The sequence below is a fragment of the Rhinatrema bivittatum genome, chromosome 3, assembly GCF_901001135.1.
Source record: "Rhinatrema bivittatum chromosome 3, aRhiBiv1.1, whole genome shotgun sequence".
Lineage (NCBI taxonomy): Eukaryota > Metazoa > Chordata > Amphibia > Gymnophiona > Rhinatrematidae > Rhinatrema > Rhinatrema bivittatum.
In genome coordinates, this window is record NC_042617.1 from 66335169 (window position 1) to 66352678 (window position 17510).

A 17510-nucleotide genomic window follows, 5' to 3' on the forward strand; every position below is an offset into this window, starting at 1 on the left:
TGTTTCACTGGTTGCTGTTGTTACAAACTGCACCTTTGCAAAAATTAGTGCGGGATTCTCCACAACAAAATCTAAAAATGAAAACACGATCGCTATGGTAAGCTGGTCGAGAACATCTAGTGATTCATCAAAAAACTAGCCACATTTCAGTCAACCTGTCTTTAATTTTGCTGGTAAGGGCAACATCATTTTCTTCCAAATAATTCTTGGTCAGGTTAATTGAATTTGGTAAGGATTTTGCAGTTGAACAAAAGTTTTTAACAAATTCTCCCAAAGAGCCATCGGTAAGGTCTAATGTTGCCCTGAAAACATAGCACACAGACAAATTCACATATTATATCATGCTGATCTCATTCTTTCTGCTGTGCATGCATGAATGCTAATTCCAATGTTTCTCATTTCTATTTCCCCCTTTTCTTTCAATTTTAAATATTGTTTGCTCTCCAAATGTTCTATAATTCGGTCAGACCGGATGTCAATTTCAATGTTATACCATTTACAGTGTAAATATTCTGTTTCACTTTCTTCTGTTTTGCATTTCTTAAAACTTTCAAAAACCTCATGTTCTGAGATGTATTGTGCTATATTTTTTCATTTCCTTCTCATTTTAGTGTGTATCTTCAGCTCCACCACAGCAAATTCAACTAGAACTAGCCTGGAAAAATGGAGTATTGGCTTGTTTGGATGGTGGTCATGAGATTCAGCAACTCTTCCCAGCCATCATCATTCTCCATCCCTACTGCCAATCTCTTGCCTCACTCTGAAACTAGGCTCTTCATCTGACAAGTGTCTCAATCAGAGAGATATCTTCGGTGGAGGTCATGGATAGTTGAAGGGATGACTTGGCAATGATTAAAAGACCACACCCCTTCTTACCAAGATGTGATTTGAAGTACACCTCATACTCAGAAATGCAAAGCTGATTTAATAAGACAGTGCCTGATAGCAATAGGATCTAGAAGACTTGCATGGCTTAAAGTACCTAGCCTGGGAGAAGATGTGCATGACAAATTTGCTAATACACCATGCACAGGAAATAACCTGTTTAGCAATAAAAGAAATTGTAGAAATGATCAAGGATCATTGCACCATACTACAAACATTAACAGCAGTTACAATGGATCATTCTTCGCAGAACTAATACCAGTATCAACTTTACAGAAAAGAGTATCATCAGCAATAGTAAACAAGTCCTTGTCCTAGGGCCAAAATTCAACAATGGTCTACCCAACAGTCCACACAAAAATCTGGTCTTCACTTTTGACTATCAAAGTGAGAGCTATTTTCATTCTTTCCAATCTCTTCCAGTTGGGGGGAAGACTACTACATTTTCACAGTCAATGGTTGTTTCTCACAAGAAACAGTTTGGACCTAAATATAGTTCGAGATGAATTCTGGAACTACCACTAATCCTCCACATCATCTACTATCCCTAGCTTAATGTCAGATACTAATAAGAGAACTTGACTCCCTACTGGAAGCATCTGACATAGAATCAGTTCCTCTCTTAGAAAGAGAAAGAAGATTTGACTCCAAATACTTCCTGATCCCAAAAAAGTCAAAAGGCTTTCACCCCATTCTAAAATTATAAGAAGTGAACAAATTCTTGAAAATTAATCTCCTCTGAACCATCCTCCTGCATTTGGAAATTGGAGAGTGTCCGACAGCCCTAAATTTAAAAGATGTTTATATGCACATAGCCATTCACAAAATCACAGAAGGTACTTACGTTTTGTAGTAGATGAACAACACTACTAGTACAGAATCCTAACGTTTGGCCTATTGGTGGCAGGAAGAGTAGTCACCAAGTGCCTGACAGTAGTAACTGCACATATCAAGAAGAACAATGTCTTTGGTTTTCCGTATCTGGATGACTGGCTGATATCAAACTTATTTCTGATAGAAGCAGTATGATCAACAACCTACACACTGAACACCCTGTGTGTGCTAGGGCTCCTAGCAATCTATGAGAAATCTCACTTAACTCTGACATGTCAGCTAGAATTTATAGGAGCTTATCTATACATCAAATAAGGTAAAACTTTTATCCCACTCCACTACAGACGATAAAAAACTTAGTTCATATGGTTCACAAGTTGCCCAACCAGTCACAGTCACAACGTTCATGAAAATGTTAGGCCATATGGTAGCCAATATATGTTGTTTCACTTGCTAGTTTACATATGAGACAAGCCCAGTGGTATCTGAGCTGTTTTGGAATCAGCGTACCTAACCAATGTCTTTCAAAGTTAAGACCTTCAAACCTCATTCAGTCTCCACATTGGTGGACCAAGCCTTTCAATCTATTAGGTCATTCAAAGTTTCCTCCTCTGCAAACACAACAAATACTAACATTCATCCACATAAGCCTGGGGTTCCCATCTCAATACAAAATACTTAGGGTCCTTCATTTTTGGTTTAAACTGAATTTTATCCATAAATTCCTGGATTTTTCTAAAGGTGAAGCTTCGCATTTGACTTACACAGATAAAGTTTTTACATAAGTAGTTTCTTCTCTGGCGCATGGAGATGAGGTCACCCAGAACTGAGCCTGCGTTACTACTCTTGGCTCCTGTAGGAGTGCAAGGCACCCACTAGGTAAAGGGTAGAACTGCTTCATCATTAGAAGAGGGCTGGAGCTGAAACACCATCCAGAGCAGTCACCCTCCTAAATGCAGATGAATAACAGACCAATGGAAGAAGAGGAGCCAGGTCCCCCACTAGAAGAACTTCCTGGTTTTATGCAGACTCAAAAGTGAAGTGCAGGGCTGCACTGCAGAGCACAGGAACCCTCTGAGACCAAACCTGGCAAAAAGTGGAATATCAAATGTTTGTAGATAATAAATAAATAAAAATAAAAATGAGCATGCTGCCAAAAACAGAGGTAGAGGAACCTGAAGCCATAACAGCCAGTAAGAAAGAATAGTGAAGGGAGGGGGAAGTAAGGTATTCCTGGAGGATAAGGAGAGGAGAGGGAGGGGAGAGGGGTTTTGAGGGGATTCTTGGGAAAGAGAATTTTTTTGAGGGGATTCTTGGGGAAGAGAGTGAAGAAGATTTTTGGAAAGAAGGGAGATAATAAAAGAGCAGGAGAGTGAGAGAAATGGGGAAAATGCTCAGAAGAGGGGAAAAGTATTCACTTGAATAATCATTTGTGCGGTGGATCATATATGTGAGTTGTGAGGGAATTGGGCAGTAGGAGGACCCAATATGACCTCTCTACAAATAAATCGATGCTAGTGAAGATTTGTCCTGCTCCTCTACTGCAGCTACTCTCCTCTTCACTGTCAAGTCTGTCATTAACATTTTTATCTAGACCTCAAGTTTAAAATATAATGCTGTGTGGCCCTGGCTTTCTCAAAAAACCTCACACTCATTCATTGGTAGATAGCTCAAGGCAAGTTACATTCAGGTATAGTTAGGTATTTTCCCTGTCCCTAGAGCGTTTATCATTTGTATGTATGTAATGAAAGGAAATGGAGGGGAAGTGACTTGCCCAAGGTCACAGGAAGCATCAGTGAAATTTGAACCCTGGCTTCCCATTGCTCTGACCACTAGGCTGATTCTTCCAAGAGTGCACACTGAAGTCATTAAGTCACTGTTAGTGGTAGAGAGGGATTGTCCTTTCTTCTTACCTAAACAGAATTTTGTTTCAAGTCTATTGCCCAGTGCCCACCTGGTAGCTTAACTACCTATATTTCAGCTCTCATTGATTGTCTGCTTACCTCAAAAGCTGATTTTAAAAATACTATTGGGCTAGGAGATTTTAATCTCCTGGTAGATGTACAACCTCTCTCTACCGCTAACAGTGATTTAATGACTTCGATGCACACTCTTGGCTGGTCACCCAAAGGTCGGCGCTAATTTCTTCCGGCACCGGGAAAGTGCACAGAAAAGCAGTAAAAACTGCTGTTCTGAGCACCCTCCGACTTAATATCATGGCGATATTAAGTCGGAGGTCCCGAAGAGTAAAAAAAGTTTAAAAAAAAAAAAATTTTGAATTTGGCCCGCGGCTGTCAGCGGGCTCGAGAACCGATGCCGGCAAAATTGAGCGTCGGCTGTCAAACCCGCTGACAGCCACCGCTCCGGGCCAAAAGGAGGCGCTATGGACACGCTAGTTCGTCCGCTCTCCCGCGTTTTTACTGAATCGGCCTGTTAGTAACTGGTGTTTTTTCATGGAAACATAATATCCCCTAGCTTGTAAAAATCCATTGGCTTCCAGTGACTTGGTGTACACAATTCAAGGTATAATGCTTAGTGTTCAAAAGTTTACATGATCTTGCTCCACCCGTTATTTTCTTCCTCCATTCAATCATATCAACCATACTATTTTGTATGCTCTTCCTCAGGAAACTTGCTTCAGTTACTTCCCGCCAAGTTTTTAGAACTTGCTCAACACTGGAAGAGAATACTTTGTGCAGCTGCATCTTGCTTATGGAATAAGCTACCTGACGTGATAAGGGCTGAAATTAATTTTCTTCATTTCAAGAAACTATTAAAAACCTTTATGTTTTCATTAGCATTCAGTCATTTAGGTGGTTAATTAGCAGTTAGACAGTGTAATTCAATAAGAACCTCAATTCTTTGTAATATACTTTAAGACGTTTTAATGTAATTTTAAATGAATTTGTTTCTTCTGATTGATTTGTATAGACTGTATTATTATTTTTCCCTGTGTGTATTATATTGGAATCTGCTGAGATATATGGATCAGTGGAATATACATTTTAAAACATAAATATATAAATAAATAAGATGTATCAAAAATATCTTAGATTCACTTTATTATTTATTTATTTCTCATTTCTTGTATACTGCTCAACAGATACCAGATCTGGCCAAAGTGGTTTACAATAAAATCCAATCCATGTATACAAATTCATAAACAAATAGACATACAATAAAATACATAATACTGAAATAGCCTAATCTATATACTTCAAGCCCCATATATCTATAGTATTCTCAATTTAAAATTTGCCCAGGCTAAGATGGAAAAAGCCAGGCTTTTACTTTTTTTCTAAAGTTAAGAAAATTCTGTTCCACCCTCACCTCCAATGGATCCAAATTCCACAACTCCGGACCACTAACTGAGAACATCCTTTTCCTATTTGAAACTTTGCATACATCTTGTCTCGATGGGACCAACACCAATGCCGCAGATTTTGAGCGAATATTACAGGTAGGAACATAGCCCTTAATCTTTTCTTTATTAAATATATTTTGCATTATTCTGCATCATGAAAGGACTTGAATGGGTAAATGTGAATCTGTTATTTACTTTTTCGGATAATCCAAGGACTAGAGGGTACCCCATGAAGTTAGCAAGTACCACATTTAAAACAAATCGAGAAAATTATTTTTCACTCAATGCACAATTAAGTTCTTAAATTCATTGCCAGAGGATGTGGCTAAGGTAATTAGTGTAGCTAGGTTTAAAAAAGGTTTGAAACATAGAAACATAGAAATGACGGCAGAAGAAGACCAAATGGCCCATCCAGTCTGCCCAGCAAGCTTCCCTCATTTTTTCTCTCATACTTATCTGTTTCTCTTAGCTCTTGGTTCTAATTCCCTTCCACCCCCGCCATTAATGTAGAGAGCGGTGATGGAGCTGCATCCAAGTGAAATATCTAGCTTGATTAGTTAGAGGTAGTAGGGGTAGTAACCGCCGCAATAAGCAAGCTACACCCATGCTTATTTGTTTTTACCCAGATTATGTTATACAGCCCTTATTGGTTGTTTATCTTCTCCCCTGCCGTTGAAGCAGGGAGCTATGCTGGATATGCGTGAGGTATCAGTTTTTTTCTTCTCCCCTGCCGTTGAAGCAGAGAGCTATGCTGGATATGCATCGAAAGTGAAGTATCAGGCACATTTGGTTTGGGGTAGTAACCGCCGTAACAAGCCAGCTACTCCCCGCTTTGTGAGTGTGAATCCTTTTTTCTTCTCCCCTGCCGTTGAAGTTATGCTGGATATGCGTGAAGTATCAGTTTTTCTTTTCCCCTGCCGTTGAAGCAGAGAGCTATGCTGGATATGCATCGAAAGTGAAGTATCAGGCACATTTGGTTTGGGGTAGTAACCGCCGTAACAAGCCAGCTACTCCCCGCTTTGTGAGTGTGAATCCTTTTTTCTTCTCCCCTGCCGTTTAAGCAGAGAGCTCTGCTGGATGTGTGAAGTAACAGTTTTTCTTCTCCCCTGCTGTTGAAGCAGAGAACTATGCTGGATATGCATTGAAAGTGAAGTATAAGTTTGGATAAGTTCCTGGAGAAGTCCATAAATTGCTATTAATCAATAGGGAATAGCCACTGCTTGTTGCCAGCTTTAGTAGCACGGGATCTATTTAATGTTTTGGTACTTGTGTAGGGAATCAGCTGAGGCAGTGGCTGGCAAACCATGCTGACTCAGCGATTTCAATACATCTTCACTTCCTTATCTCTGACCTTTGTACTGAGTGCAGCAAGACTAGCACATCTTAAAGCTTTAGCTTATAATTAACCCCCACTGCCTAAGGAGAGGATACCTGGCTGCCACATAATCAGCTGCAGGCAGAAGACAGACACATATATGGTATAGGCTTCAGCAGCCAATGAAATGATCTGTACGCACCTCCTGAGCCAATGGTCTAATGACACGTCTGTATGCTATGGCTAAGAGAGCCAATGATGTGATGGCACATCTGTATGCTATGGATGTATGTACAATAAAAGGGGATCCACGGGAGTGTTCAGCCCTTTTTGCCATGAATCCTGCCTGATGTGTCTTCATTGCCGCAACATACTTGTGACTTGGAATGGCTACTGTTGGAAGGGCTTGATGGACCCTTGGTCTGACCCAAAATGGCATATCTTATGCTCTTATGTCTGGTGACAAAGACGTTGTCAAGTCTTTTAATTTTTTTTGTAAAATATTATATAAAAATTGGATCGTCTGGAAATGGTGAGCTGAAATTCTGGATTGTAGCATTGCTAACTAGAATTCCTTTTTACCTGCAGTGTCCAACTGTTTTGCATCCTTCCTGGGAGAAGTATTGGAATAGGACTTAGTCATTTTTGCTTTCTTTAATATTGCCTCAACAACCATCAAATCATGAGGGAACTGAATTTTTCTGTGCCCTGGAAATTGTTGAACTTGAGATATAAAGTCTATCATTTTATCTATTAGTGGTGTGTTGAGGGGTTCCTGCTAGACCTTTAACTGAAGATCTTGAAGGTTTGTTTTTTTTCGAGTACAGAACAGCATTGATTTTTCAGACAGTTGTACAAACGTGAGTGCTCCTGGGAAATCTTTGTTGGAAGACTTTTTTTTTTTAATCTTCAAATCAAATAGAATAGAACCTATTATCTTTTGAATAAAAGCTGTCATCTTTTGCATAAAATACTGAAACAATATTACTTTTTATTGGTTCTGGAGATTGGTCAGATGGCTTGTTCCACAGAATTTGTAAGGGACTGAAAGGATTGTGTCTCAAATAATGAGAATGAATGTTTCTCAGAACCAAAGATTAAAACCAGAGGTTCTTTGGAAGATGATTTATCTCCTGATTAGACACTATGGGGTTTCTCATCCTTCGTGTTCTATTTCTCTGATACAAAGGAAGTGGCGACTGAGTCTGGAGATAGCCAACAATATTTCCAAAACAGCTGCATAACTGATGGAGGAAGAATTGTAGACAAAGTCCATCCACATCTTCTGAACAAAGGGATGACATTCTGATGAAGTTTGTTGAGGCACCACAGAAGCAGCATCTGATTGTGGAACCAAATCAGTAGAGAGAATACAGAGGAAGATTCTCCATGCTGAAGAGTTGCATCAGTGCTGAAAGTTGTCTGCAATGTAAACTTCTGTGCCTAAGTGGCTGGTGCAGATAGCATTGAGGCCATAATAATTTTCAGCACCAAGGTGAATGGCATGGATAACTTCAGCACAGGAGGTGAATGGTGCCAGAGACCTCAGGGCTGATGAAATCTCAGCATGGTGCTGCTTGGAAGATGAAGGCACTGAGGGAGACCTCCTTCAATATGCTTTATATTCTGCATGGGAACTAGGCAAATCATGACCTCAGCCCATAGAAGACTCAGAAGTTCATTTCTTAGGCACTTGTCTATCTATGGATTTTGTCTCTTCATCCAGACTAAAGCAACATCATCTGATATTGTACTTCAAGCTCTCTATGTGAAGAGAGCTCAGAGGGACATTCTCCCAAACAGTGAGGTCCCAGGCACTGAAGACTGGCATCATAGAAATTGAGGCTTGATATTTTGGGCCTACAATTAGAATGCAACTTAAATAGTCTTTTAGCTGACCTGGAAACTTTTTCAGGCATCACTGAAGACTCTAAGGGATGTTTTTTTTTAAAGGAGGGTCTTTAATAAAAATATATAAAGAACAAAATATAAAGAAACTACAGAAAAAAATAACTACACATGAAAAAACAGCAGTAGCTGAAGAGAGCAAGAACATGTTCTTTCATTTCAGTGGAAGAAAGACTGAGAAACTCATGCGTCTGCACGTGAACACCTGCACATGCTCAAAAAGACTAAATCTGAGCTCTAAAAGCACATTCCATGTCAGGGCTGTCATATGACATCATCCACATGTGTAGATGAATTCATCCTGCTTGTCCATAGAGAAAGACAATCCCTTTTATATAATTCTTTCCAACCTTTTGTATGATGAAACACATAACAATGGGTTGTGAATGTGCGGACTGAACTTCAAACCACAGTCTTGCATTTCTCCTTCTCCACCTGCTGTTTCATCTCTCCTATCCTCCACTACATTGTTTGAGCCAGTTGATGTAGCAGTTTCTTCTTACAATAGTATCTTCTGCCTTAAACACTTTTGTCCCTCCCCTTACCTGTCCTGTAGTGAACACCAAATTCCAGCCTTGGCTCACCCCTAGAATTCGCTACTTACATTCTTGCGCCCACTCTGGATAAAATCTCATGTCCATGCAAACTTTCAAATTCATGATGACCACCTTCCAATCTGCTATTGCACTTGCTAAACAAGACTACTACATCCATCTGACAAACTATTTCATCCCACCTTCGCCATTTCTTTGCCACACTCAATTCCCTCCTCAAACTTCCTTCGCCTCTCTTCTCCCCTTCATTTTCTGCCCAGATTATAATGGACTATTTTTATGAGAAGATTCACAAAATTAGTCTTCAGTTCTTAACAAGTCATCTTTACCTGCTTCTCTGCCATGTCTTTCCTCTACCGTTCCCCTAGCCTCCACCATTTTTACCTCCTTTCCTGAAGGCAAAGTGGAGGAAACTTAGATTTCCCCTGCTATGCAGTCTCATTGTACCCTAACTATGACACTTCCCGCCAGCAGATGTCTCCTTGGAGCTCCGTTCTGTGCTACCCATGTCAGCTCCTCACAGCTTATCCAACCCAACCTGTGGTGCAGTCTCTTAGCTACCAGGAGTCCTCAGCAAACCATGTCTCCAGCCTTGCCAAGCTCTTTATCTTTGTCTGCACCACACCCAAGCCACAGTCCTACATAATCCAGCATTGCCAAACCATCCCCGCTCTGTACCTTGCCGCCTTTTGGCCTATTCTCTCTTGTATCTGCCTTGAGGCCTTCGGGTCTAGTCTGTCTGCTCCCTTGCCTTGTGACCTTTCCAGGCCTTCCTAGTACCTAGTAGCCTATGGACCTCTTGCCTTGTTGCCTTTGGGCTTATATGTTCTCTTTCCCTTGTATAAATCCTGCCCTAGTCTATCTTGTTGTTCTTGTCCTGTCTGTCCCAAGTATCCTGCCTGTGCCAGAGTCCTGTCCTTGCCTCAGTCTGTCTCTTGTCTAGTCCCAGGTCCTTCCCAGTATCCAATTTTGCCTTGCCTCTGTGTACCAAGCCTTGTCCAGCCTGCAAGCCCTCTCTGCTTTGTCTGCCTCATCTAAGCCCTGCCTTCAGTCTTGCCTTGTCTAGACTGGTTCCTGTTCCATGGACTCTCCAAATATACTGCTGCTGCAGAGACCTACTAGCCCACAGAACCCAAAGGCTCAACCTGCGGGAGAGGGGGCTGGCTAGACAGAAGATCGGCCCTTGTCCTGTCCACAATCCTGCCTTGCAGTCCCATGCTGCTCTCTGGGTGGGTTCCCCAAACCCCAGAATACCAAACAGAAACAACTGTCCATCTTCTCTCTTCCTCTGGCCCTATTCCCACCTAGTACCTCAGCTCTATCTCTTCTGCAGTCATCCCTTCCCCCTGTCACATTTTCGCTCTATCATTTTCCACTGCTATTGTTCCTACTGCCTTCAAAATGCTGTGATCATAGCACTCCTTAAAAAATTCTCAATGGATCCTACTTGTCCTGCCAACTATCATCCCATCTCCCTCCTCCCTTTTTCTGTTAAACTATTTGAACGTGCTGTTCCACACCACTGTCTTGACTTTCTTACGTTTCAAGCCATTCTTGATCCACTCCAATATGGTTTTCACCCTCTACATTCAATTGAAACAACCCATGCCAAAGTCTCCAATAACTTGTTTATGGCTAAAGCCAACGGCTTTTATTCATGCTTTATCCTTCTTGATCTATCCACTGCTTTTGACACTGTTAATCACCTCTTACTCCTTGACACTCTGTCCTCACTTGGTTCTCTTCTTACTTCTCACATTGTACTTTTAGTATTTCCTCTGGCAGTTCCTCCTCTACTGCCATCCCACTATCAATTGGTGTGCCTCAGGTTTCTGTCCTAAGCACTCTTCTCCCTATATACTAATTCCTTTGATTCACTGATTTCTTCTCATGGCTTTCAATAACATTTTTATGCTGATGACTCTTAAATTTACTTCTCTACACTAGAAATTTAATCAGAAAGAGAGTCCTGGATTTCAGCCTTCTTGTCTGACATTGCTGCCTGGATGTCCCGCCATCTTAAACTTAACATGACCAAAACAGAGCTCCTTATCTTTCACCCCAAGCCCACCTCCCTTATTCCTCATTTTTCTATTTCTATGGATAACAGGTCATCCTCCTGGTCTTCTCAGCCCATAATCTAGTAGACTCCTCTCTCTCCTTTAATCATATCCAAAACTGCTAAAATGTGCAGTTGCTTTCTCTATATCAACACCAAATCCATCCCTTCCTTTCTGAATACACTACCAGAACCATTAGTCAGCCTCTCATCTCCTCCCACTTACAGGCAGATTTAAAAAGTGTTGCTCATGCAAAAATGGCCCCATATACGTATATGTGGGCTGCGTGCGAGCAACGCAAATTTTAAGAAGCCAGGACATATGCGTGTACATATCTGTGCGTGCATAAAAAATAAGGAGGCAGAAAGGGGGCAGGACATGGGCATTCCAGAGTAAGACCTAGAAGTTAGCATGTAACCCCATAATTTTGCAAGGCTGACCATGGCAACGTGCACTATGTTACCTGCGTAAATTTACTACTGGTCTTAATGTGGTGCAAGTCTGAATACTGGGGGGGGGGGGGGATACACTCTTTTAAAAAGACAATCTGACACTCTATATATATATCTCCCACTGTAAGAGGGGCATTTTCAACTCGGGGTGGGTTTTTTTTGTCAGGGGCAATGTTACATTGGTCTGCCTAGGGCACAAGGGTCTGTAAACTCTTGTAACATTGCCCCCCCCCCCACGGCCAAAACCCACCCTGTGTTGACGGCGCCCCTCTTACAGTAGGAAATATATAGTGTCAGATTGTCTGTCTCGCTCTCTCCCTTCCCCCCTCCCTCGTCACTTGTGAGTACACATGTAAAGGCTCAACACTTACGCATGGTAGGGATATTTTAAATGGTACATGTGTACTTGCATACACGATATAAAACTGAGCGTATTTTTGCTCACATGCCCAATACATGCATTTATGAGCGCACATGTGCTCTTTTTAAAATGTACTTGTTAGGCTATTGCAACCTGCTCCTCTCAGGACTCCCAGCAAGCCATCTCTTTCCACTACAATCTATCCTAAATTCAGCTATGACTTATCTTTTGCCAAAGTTACTCCACCCATATAACCTCTCTTCTGAAATCACTGCATTGGATCCCTAGCCAACCCAACAAAAAAGGGAAATCAACCCTGGTTCAGCACCGAACTTAAACAGATGAAACAGAACCTACGCCATAAAGAAAATAGATGGCGCAAAACTCCCAATTCATCTACCCTCTCAGCATACAAGGGATTCTTACATCACTACAGGACCGCCATTCTACAGAAAAAAAAGGAATACTTTGCAAACAAAATACACCATTTCCAGTATGATGCACAAGCCCTATTCTCTTACGTAACACAAATCACTAAATCTACCCCCCCCCCCCCCACCTATACCAGACGAACAAGCTCTTTCCAAAGCAAATGAGCTCGCTGCATTCTTTCAACAGAAGATCTTAAATACCCTCGCCCTCCTTCCTCCAATTACAACACCTCTCAAGTTAGGCGAGAATCCCAATTCTCTTACTCGACCTAAATTTGACAGATTCGAATCAATCTCCACTAAAGAGATTGAATCCCTTCTAAAAAGCCAGAAACCATCTAGCCATCCGGCTGATAACATCCCATCGAGACTCCTGCTGCTCATCCCAAACACGATCTCAGGACCTCTGACCAGCATTATAAACAGCCTTCTAACTCAAGGAAGCTACCCAGACAACCTAAAAACCGCCTCACTCAAGCCCCTCCTCAAGAAACACAATTTAGACCCAAATGTACCAGCTAATTTCAGACCCATTTCTAACCTCCCATTTCTTGCCAAACTAACGGAGAAACTGGTAAACTCCCAGCTTTCTGAATACCTAGAAGACCACAAGATCCTATACCCATCGCAATATGGTTTCCGCAAATCACGCAACACGGAAACCCTCCTCATTTCACTTACAGACCATATAATCATGGGGTTAGACAAAGGACACTCCTTTTTACTAGTTCTGTTAGACATCTCGGCGGCATTCGACACCGTCAACCATACCATCCTGCTGGATCGCCTAGCAGATATCGGCATCTCCGGATCTGCCCACAACTGGTTCAAGTCCTTCCTCAGCAATAGGACTTTTAAAGTCAAAATTAACAATAAAGAGTCACCCCTAACAAAATCAACCCTTGGTGTACCACAAGGATCCTCCTTATCTCCAACCCTCTTTAACATATACCTCCTCCCCCTCTGCCAACTGTTAACAGACCTAAACCTAATTCATTAACTGTACGCAGATGACGTGCAGATTCTAATCCCCATAACTGAATCAATCTCAAAAGCGCTCACCCATTGGAATAACTGCCTTCTATCCATCACTAACCTACTCAACAGCTTAAACTTGGTACTCAACGCCTCAAAGACAGAACTTCTCCACATCTCCTCAAACGAAAACAATATCTCCCCTCCATCACCACTCAATTCTCTCATTGCCTGTAAGCAGGTTAGAGACCTTGGGGCAATTCTAGACAATCGATTAAACCTAAAGAAAATGGTCAATACAACCTCCAAAGACTGCTTCTACAGACTTCAGGTTCTAAAACGACTGAAACCACTCTTATTCTTCCACGACTTCAGGCCAGTTCTCCAAGCGCTTCTATTCGCCAAAATAGACTACTGTAGTGCCCTTTTCCTAGGCCTCCCCAAATCCACGACCAAACCACTGCAGATGATACAAAATGCGGCAGCGAGATTGTTGACCAGTACAAGCTGCGGCGAACACATCTCACCCATCCTCAAGAACTTACATTGGCTACCAGTGAATTTCAGGATTCTATACAAATCAATCACCTTAATCCACAAAACCATCCATCATCAACTTCAACTCGACCTGGAAATCCCATTCAAACTCCACTCCTCTAACAGACCTACTAGAGATATTCACAAAGGCACTCTGAAATATCCCCCCACTAAAGCCTCACGCCTCTCTACGACCAAAGACAGAGCTTTTTCGATAGCAGGCCCATCTATCTGGAATAGCATCCCATCAAATCTCAGATTAGAGCCATGCCTTTTAACTTTCAGAAAAAGACTTAAAACCTGGCTCTCTTTCACCAAGCCTTCGCCGATCCACCAGTCTTTCACTAGTTGTCCTTCAATCTAACCCAGTCTGGCATTTATACTCATGAACAATGGACTCTGAAACTTCTAGGTTAAACTTCCAGGTTAAAGCACCTTTTAAGCTTTAACCCGTACGCTCTTTGGTAATACGTTGTAATTCGTTATAATTTCTTCCTGCCTTATCTTCCTTCCAGCTTGTTGCAAGCTTCCAAGTTCTCCTCCCCTGTTGATTGTAACTTTGACTTATTCCTACCTATTGTTATCTTCGTTCACTTGAATTGTTACTCCAGTTATACCCCTTGTTAAATGTAAACCGATCCGATATGGTTATTTACTATGAAGGTCGGTATATAAAACTGTTAAATAAATAAATAAATAGCCACTCCTGAATATAGTTCAAGCTTCTCTCTGCAGCTCCTCACTACCTCTTCTTTCTTATCTCTCTCTGCTCCCTTCCTTGTGCACTCCACACACCAGACAAGTCATTCCTATCTATGCCTTTCTCCTCTACTGCCTATTCCTGAGTCCATGCTTTCCACCTGGCTGCACCCTGTGCTTGGAAGAGAATTCCTGAACTGGTGCATCATGCTCCCTTCTCTCACCTTGTTTAAATCCCATCTAAGATCTTTGAGGCAGCTTTTAAATTTTAGGACTGATTGCCCGCTTTTAGCCTCATTAACCAACTTTTTAACCATTTCTTACTTTATGAAACACCCCAAGTCTGTTGCCTGAATGTCTGTCTCATTACTCTGTAAGCTCTATTAAGCAGGGATTGTCTTTTTTACGTGTTGCTTGTACAGTGCTGCATACGTCATGTAGAGGTTAACCATAGAAGAGCTACCGACTCAGCCATGGTTCTGACATTATCAGCCTTCACATAAGAAATGTCATGTTGGGTCAGACTAAAGTTACATTGAGCCCAGGATTCTGAAGACAAAACAAAGTTTTAAATGTTATCCTGCTCTCGACCAGGAGCCACTGTAGCTGACGCAAACTTCTCTTAACAGAGTTGGTGGATTCAGCCCCTACCAAAAGTCTGTAAATGTTAAGAGTATTTGAGATTGTATTGCTCAATGCCATGGAGAGAATTACAACAGTTGATGAGGTTGATGATCAGCGAGTGTATGACAATAGGTAGGTCATATTTCTCAAAGCAGCTACAAAGTTGATGAATTTGGCATAGATCGGGGAGGAAAATAACACACATACATGGGATTTCTAAATGTATGCATACCATTTTGCCTTGGCTTGGCCATCTGCGCAAACAGCAGATGTAAAGTACACAGACACTTAATGCACGTACTCTGCACTTACTCATTATCAAAGGGAAAAAACATGGGTTGTTTCCTTTTGAGAACTGGTGCAATACACACAGGCTTAGCTTGCGTTCTTTGCACACAATATGGGTTATTGAAAATGTCCTCCTAAATAAACAAAATCATACCCAAAGCACCAACTTTCAGCTCAAGATTCATATTGTGTGAACTAAAAGAATGGCATTTTGGGAATATTTTGGTTCGCTTACATAAAATATTTCTGTTTATTTTTTCTGTGCCTGATTAATTTCATTTTTTAAAATGTAATAGGACCTAGACAATAAATGCAACGATAACAAAATAATGTACACCTAAATGTGGTGGGTTTTTTGTTATTACCACTGGGAGTGTTTTTATGATCCAACAGACTTAAAATTAAAATAAAGAAATAATAAAGAAACAGAAATGAGAAATTCCAGGTATTTGTAAATTCTTAAAGGCCAGTCAGTAAAAGAAGATTTAGGAAAGGGCATTAAGTATTTTGATCACTGTAAAATTAACATTAACAAATCTTAGAGATGCAACCTATCAGAGTTTGTCACCCATCTAAACAATTATTTATACACTGCAACAAAGACCACACTTTTGTTTGAAACAAAGATAGTTGTCCAACTTTTTTCCTGGCGTAAAAGGGCGGAAAGCGGGCGCTGACTTTTCAGCGCCCGTTTTCTTAATACACGCATGGCGCCCGCAAGGGGGGGCGCCATGCAATACACAAATTAGGGGGTCGCACTAGCAAGGAGGCACCTACTTGCTAACGTGACCCCGTGGTTTCTGGTGGTCTGTCTGTTATGAACACCGATGCCGATAAACTCGGCATTGGTTTTCATTACTGCAGCCGGCCGGTTATGAAAACTGACGCCGAACATATTGGTGCCAGTCTTCAAAGCGACCAGCAGAGATTTTTTTTCTTTTCTTTTTACTTTTAAAAAAGTACAGAAAAGCAGTGTTTTCTGCTTTTCTGTACTTTTTTTCAGTGCGCTCAGCTATTAACGCCTGCTCCAGGCAGGCGTTAAAAGCTGAGAGATAAATATGTGTCTGAGACGCACATTTTTTTTTTGCATTTGGAGTGAATGAGTAATAGCCTCATTCACAAGCATTTGCATGTGATGAGCGCTAACTCATTCACTCTGCGTCGGACACACGTTAAAATAGGTGCTAATCCCCCTATTGCATTAGGGGGTGGATTAGCACCTATTTAACCCACGTCCAACAGCGGCCCCAAAGAATATGCTTAGAAGCTAAAATTCTATACATTCAACTTCTCTATGCCTGTAATGATTTGGTACCATATGCTTGGATACCTTAACACAGATACATGGATAGGAGAAAGAGCATTATCCTTTTTTTTTACATTTTAGTCACACAATCCCTGCTTAAGTCACACAATCCCTGCTTAAAATGCAACAACCTCAGAAAAGTACAGTTTAATGTGATTCATATTTTAGTTACTGTGTACTTTACCTCATTATAAAGGGGACAAATGATGCCATGCTGAGAGCTGAATAGGTTCCATCCAATGGAGAAGGATACAATTTACTCAGGATCAAAAGCAAAAGGAACAAGCTGGGATGGAGCTTCAGTTCACCCATTTTACTATAATAACAAACAAAACAAAATATCTACATCAGCATTTTGTTACAGTCGGGGGAGGCAGCCTAATGGTCTATGGGTGAGTGTTCTGTAGGACCTGAATTCATGTACCAAGTTAGTATTTACACTTCAGAGAAGTAACACTGTAGAAATACTTGGAACATGTACTTTTCTTATTGTGATAGCTAGTGGCCAGCCAAGCAGCAGCTCTGAAAGCAGGTACAATAAATATTGAATCCTGCTATCTTACAAATGAAGAAAGCAAAGGTTGCCAACATATTAAAACAAAAGGAAAAAAAATCCTCTTAGCTTACTGTTCATGCAAAAGCCAGATAATGGACCTGAATGCTGACAATATGAAAAACAAAGATACAAAAAGTAGGCAGGATACTGGATGGCTTAGCAAACTAAATAAAGTCTCTTATTGTATTTCCATATTAAAAATTCAACATAAGAACATAAGAAATTGCCATGCTGGGTCAGACTAAGAGTCCATCAAGGCCAGCATCCTATTTCCAACAGAGGCCAAACCAGGCCACAATAACCTGGCAAGTACCCAAACACCAAGAAGATCCCATGCAATTAATAGCAGTGGCTATTCCCT

General features: G+C 41.1%; 1 protein-coding gene across 4 annotated transcripts in view; it reads right to left on the bottom strand.

The window, feature by feature from the left end:
- THADA (THADA armadillo repeat containing) overlaps positions 1-17510 on the bottom strand; it is an 828919-nt gene that overhangs the window by 452394 nt on the left and 359015 nt on the right. For all 4 annotated transcript variants that reach the window (XR_003855359.1, XM_029593321.1, XM_029593322.1 and 1 more), the window contains exon 28: positions 16778-16909. Coding sequence is in view for 3 of the 4 variants with exons in the window: in XM_029593321.1 (XP_029449181.1) it covers positions 16778-16909 (132 nt within the window). In the remaining variant the exon portion in view is untranslated. The remainder of the gene's footprint in view (positions 1-16777; positions 16910-17510) is intronic.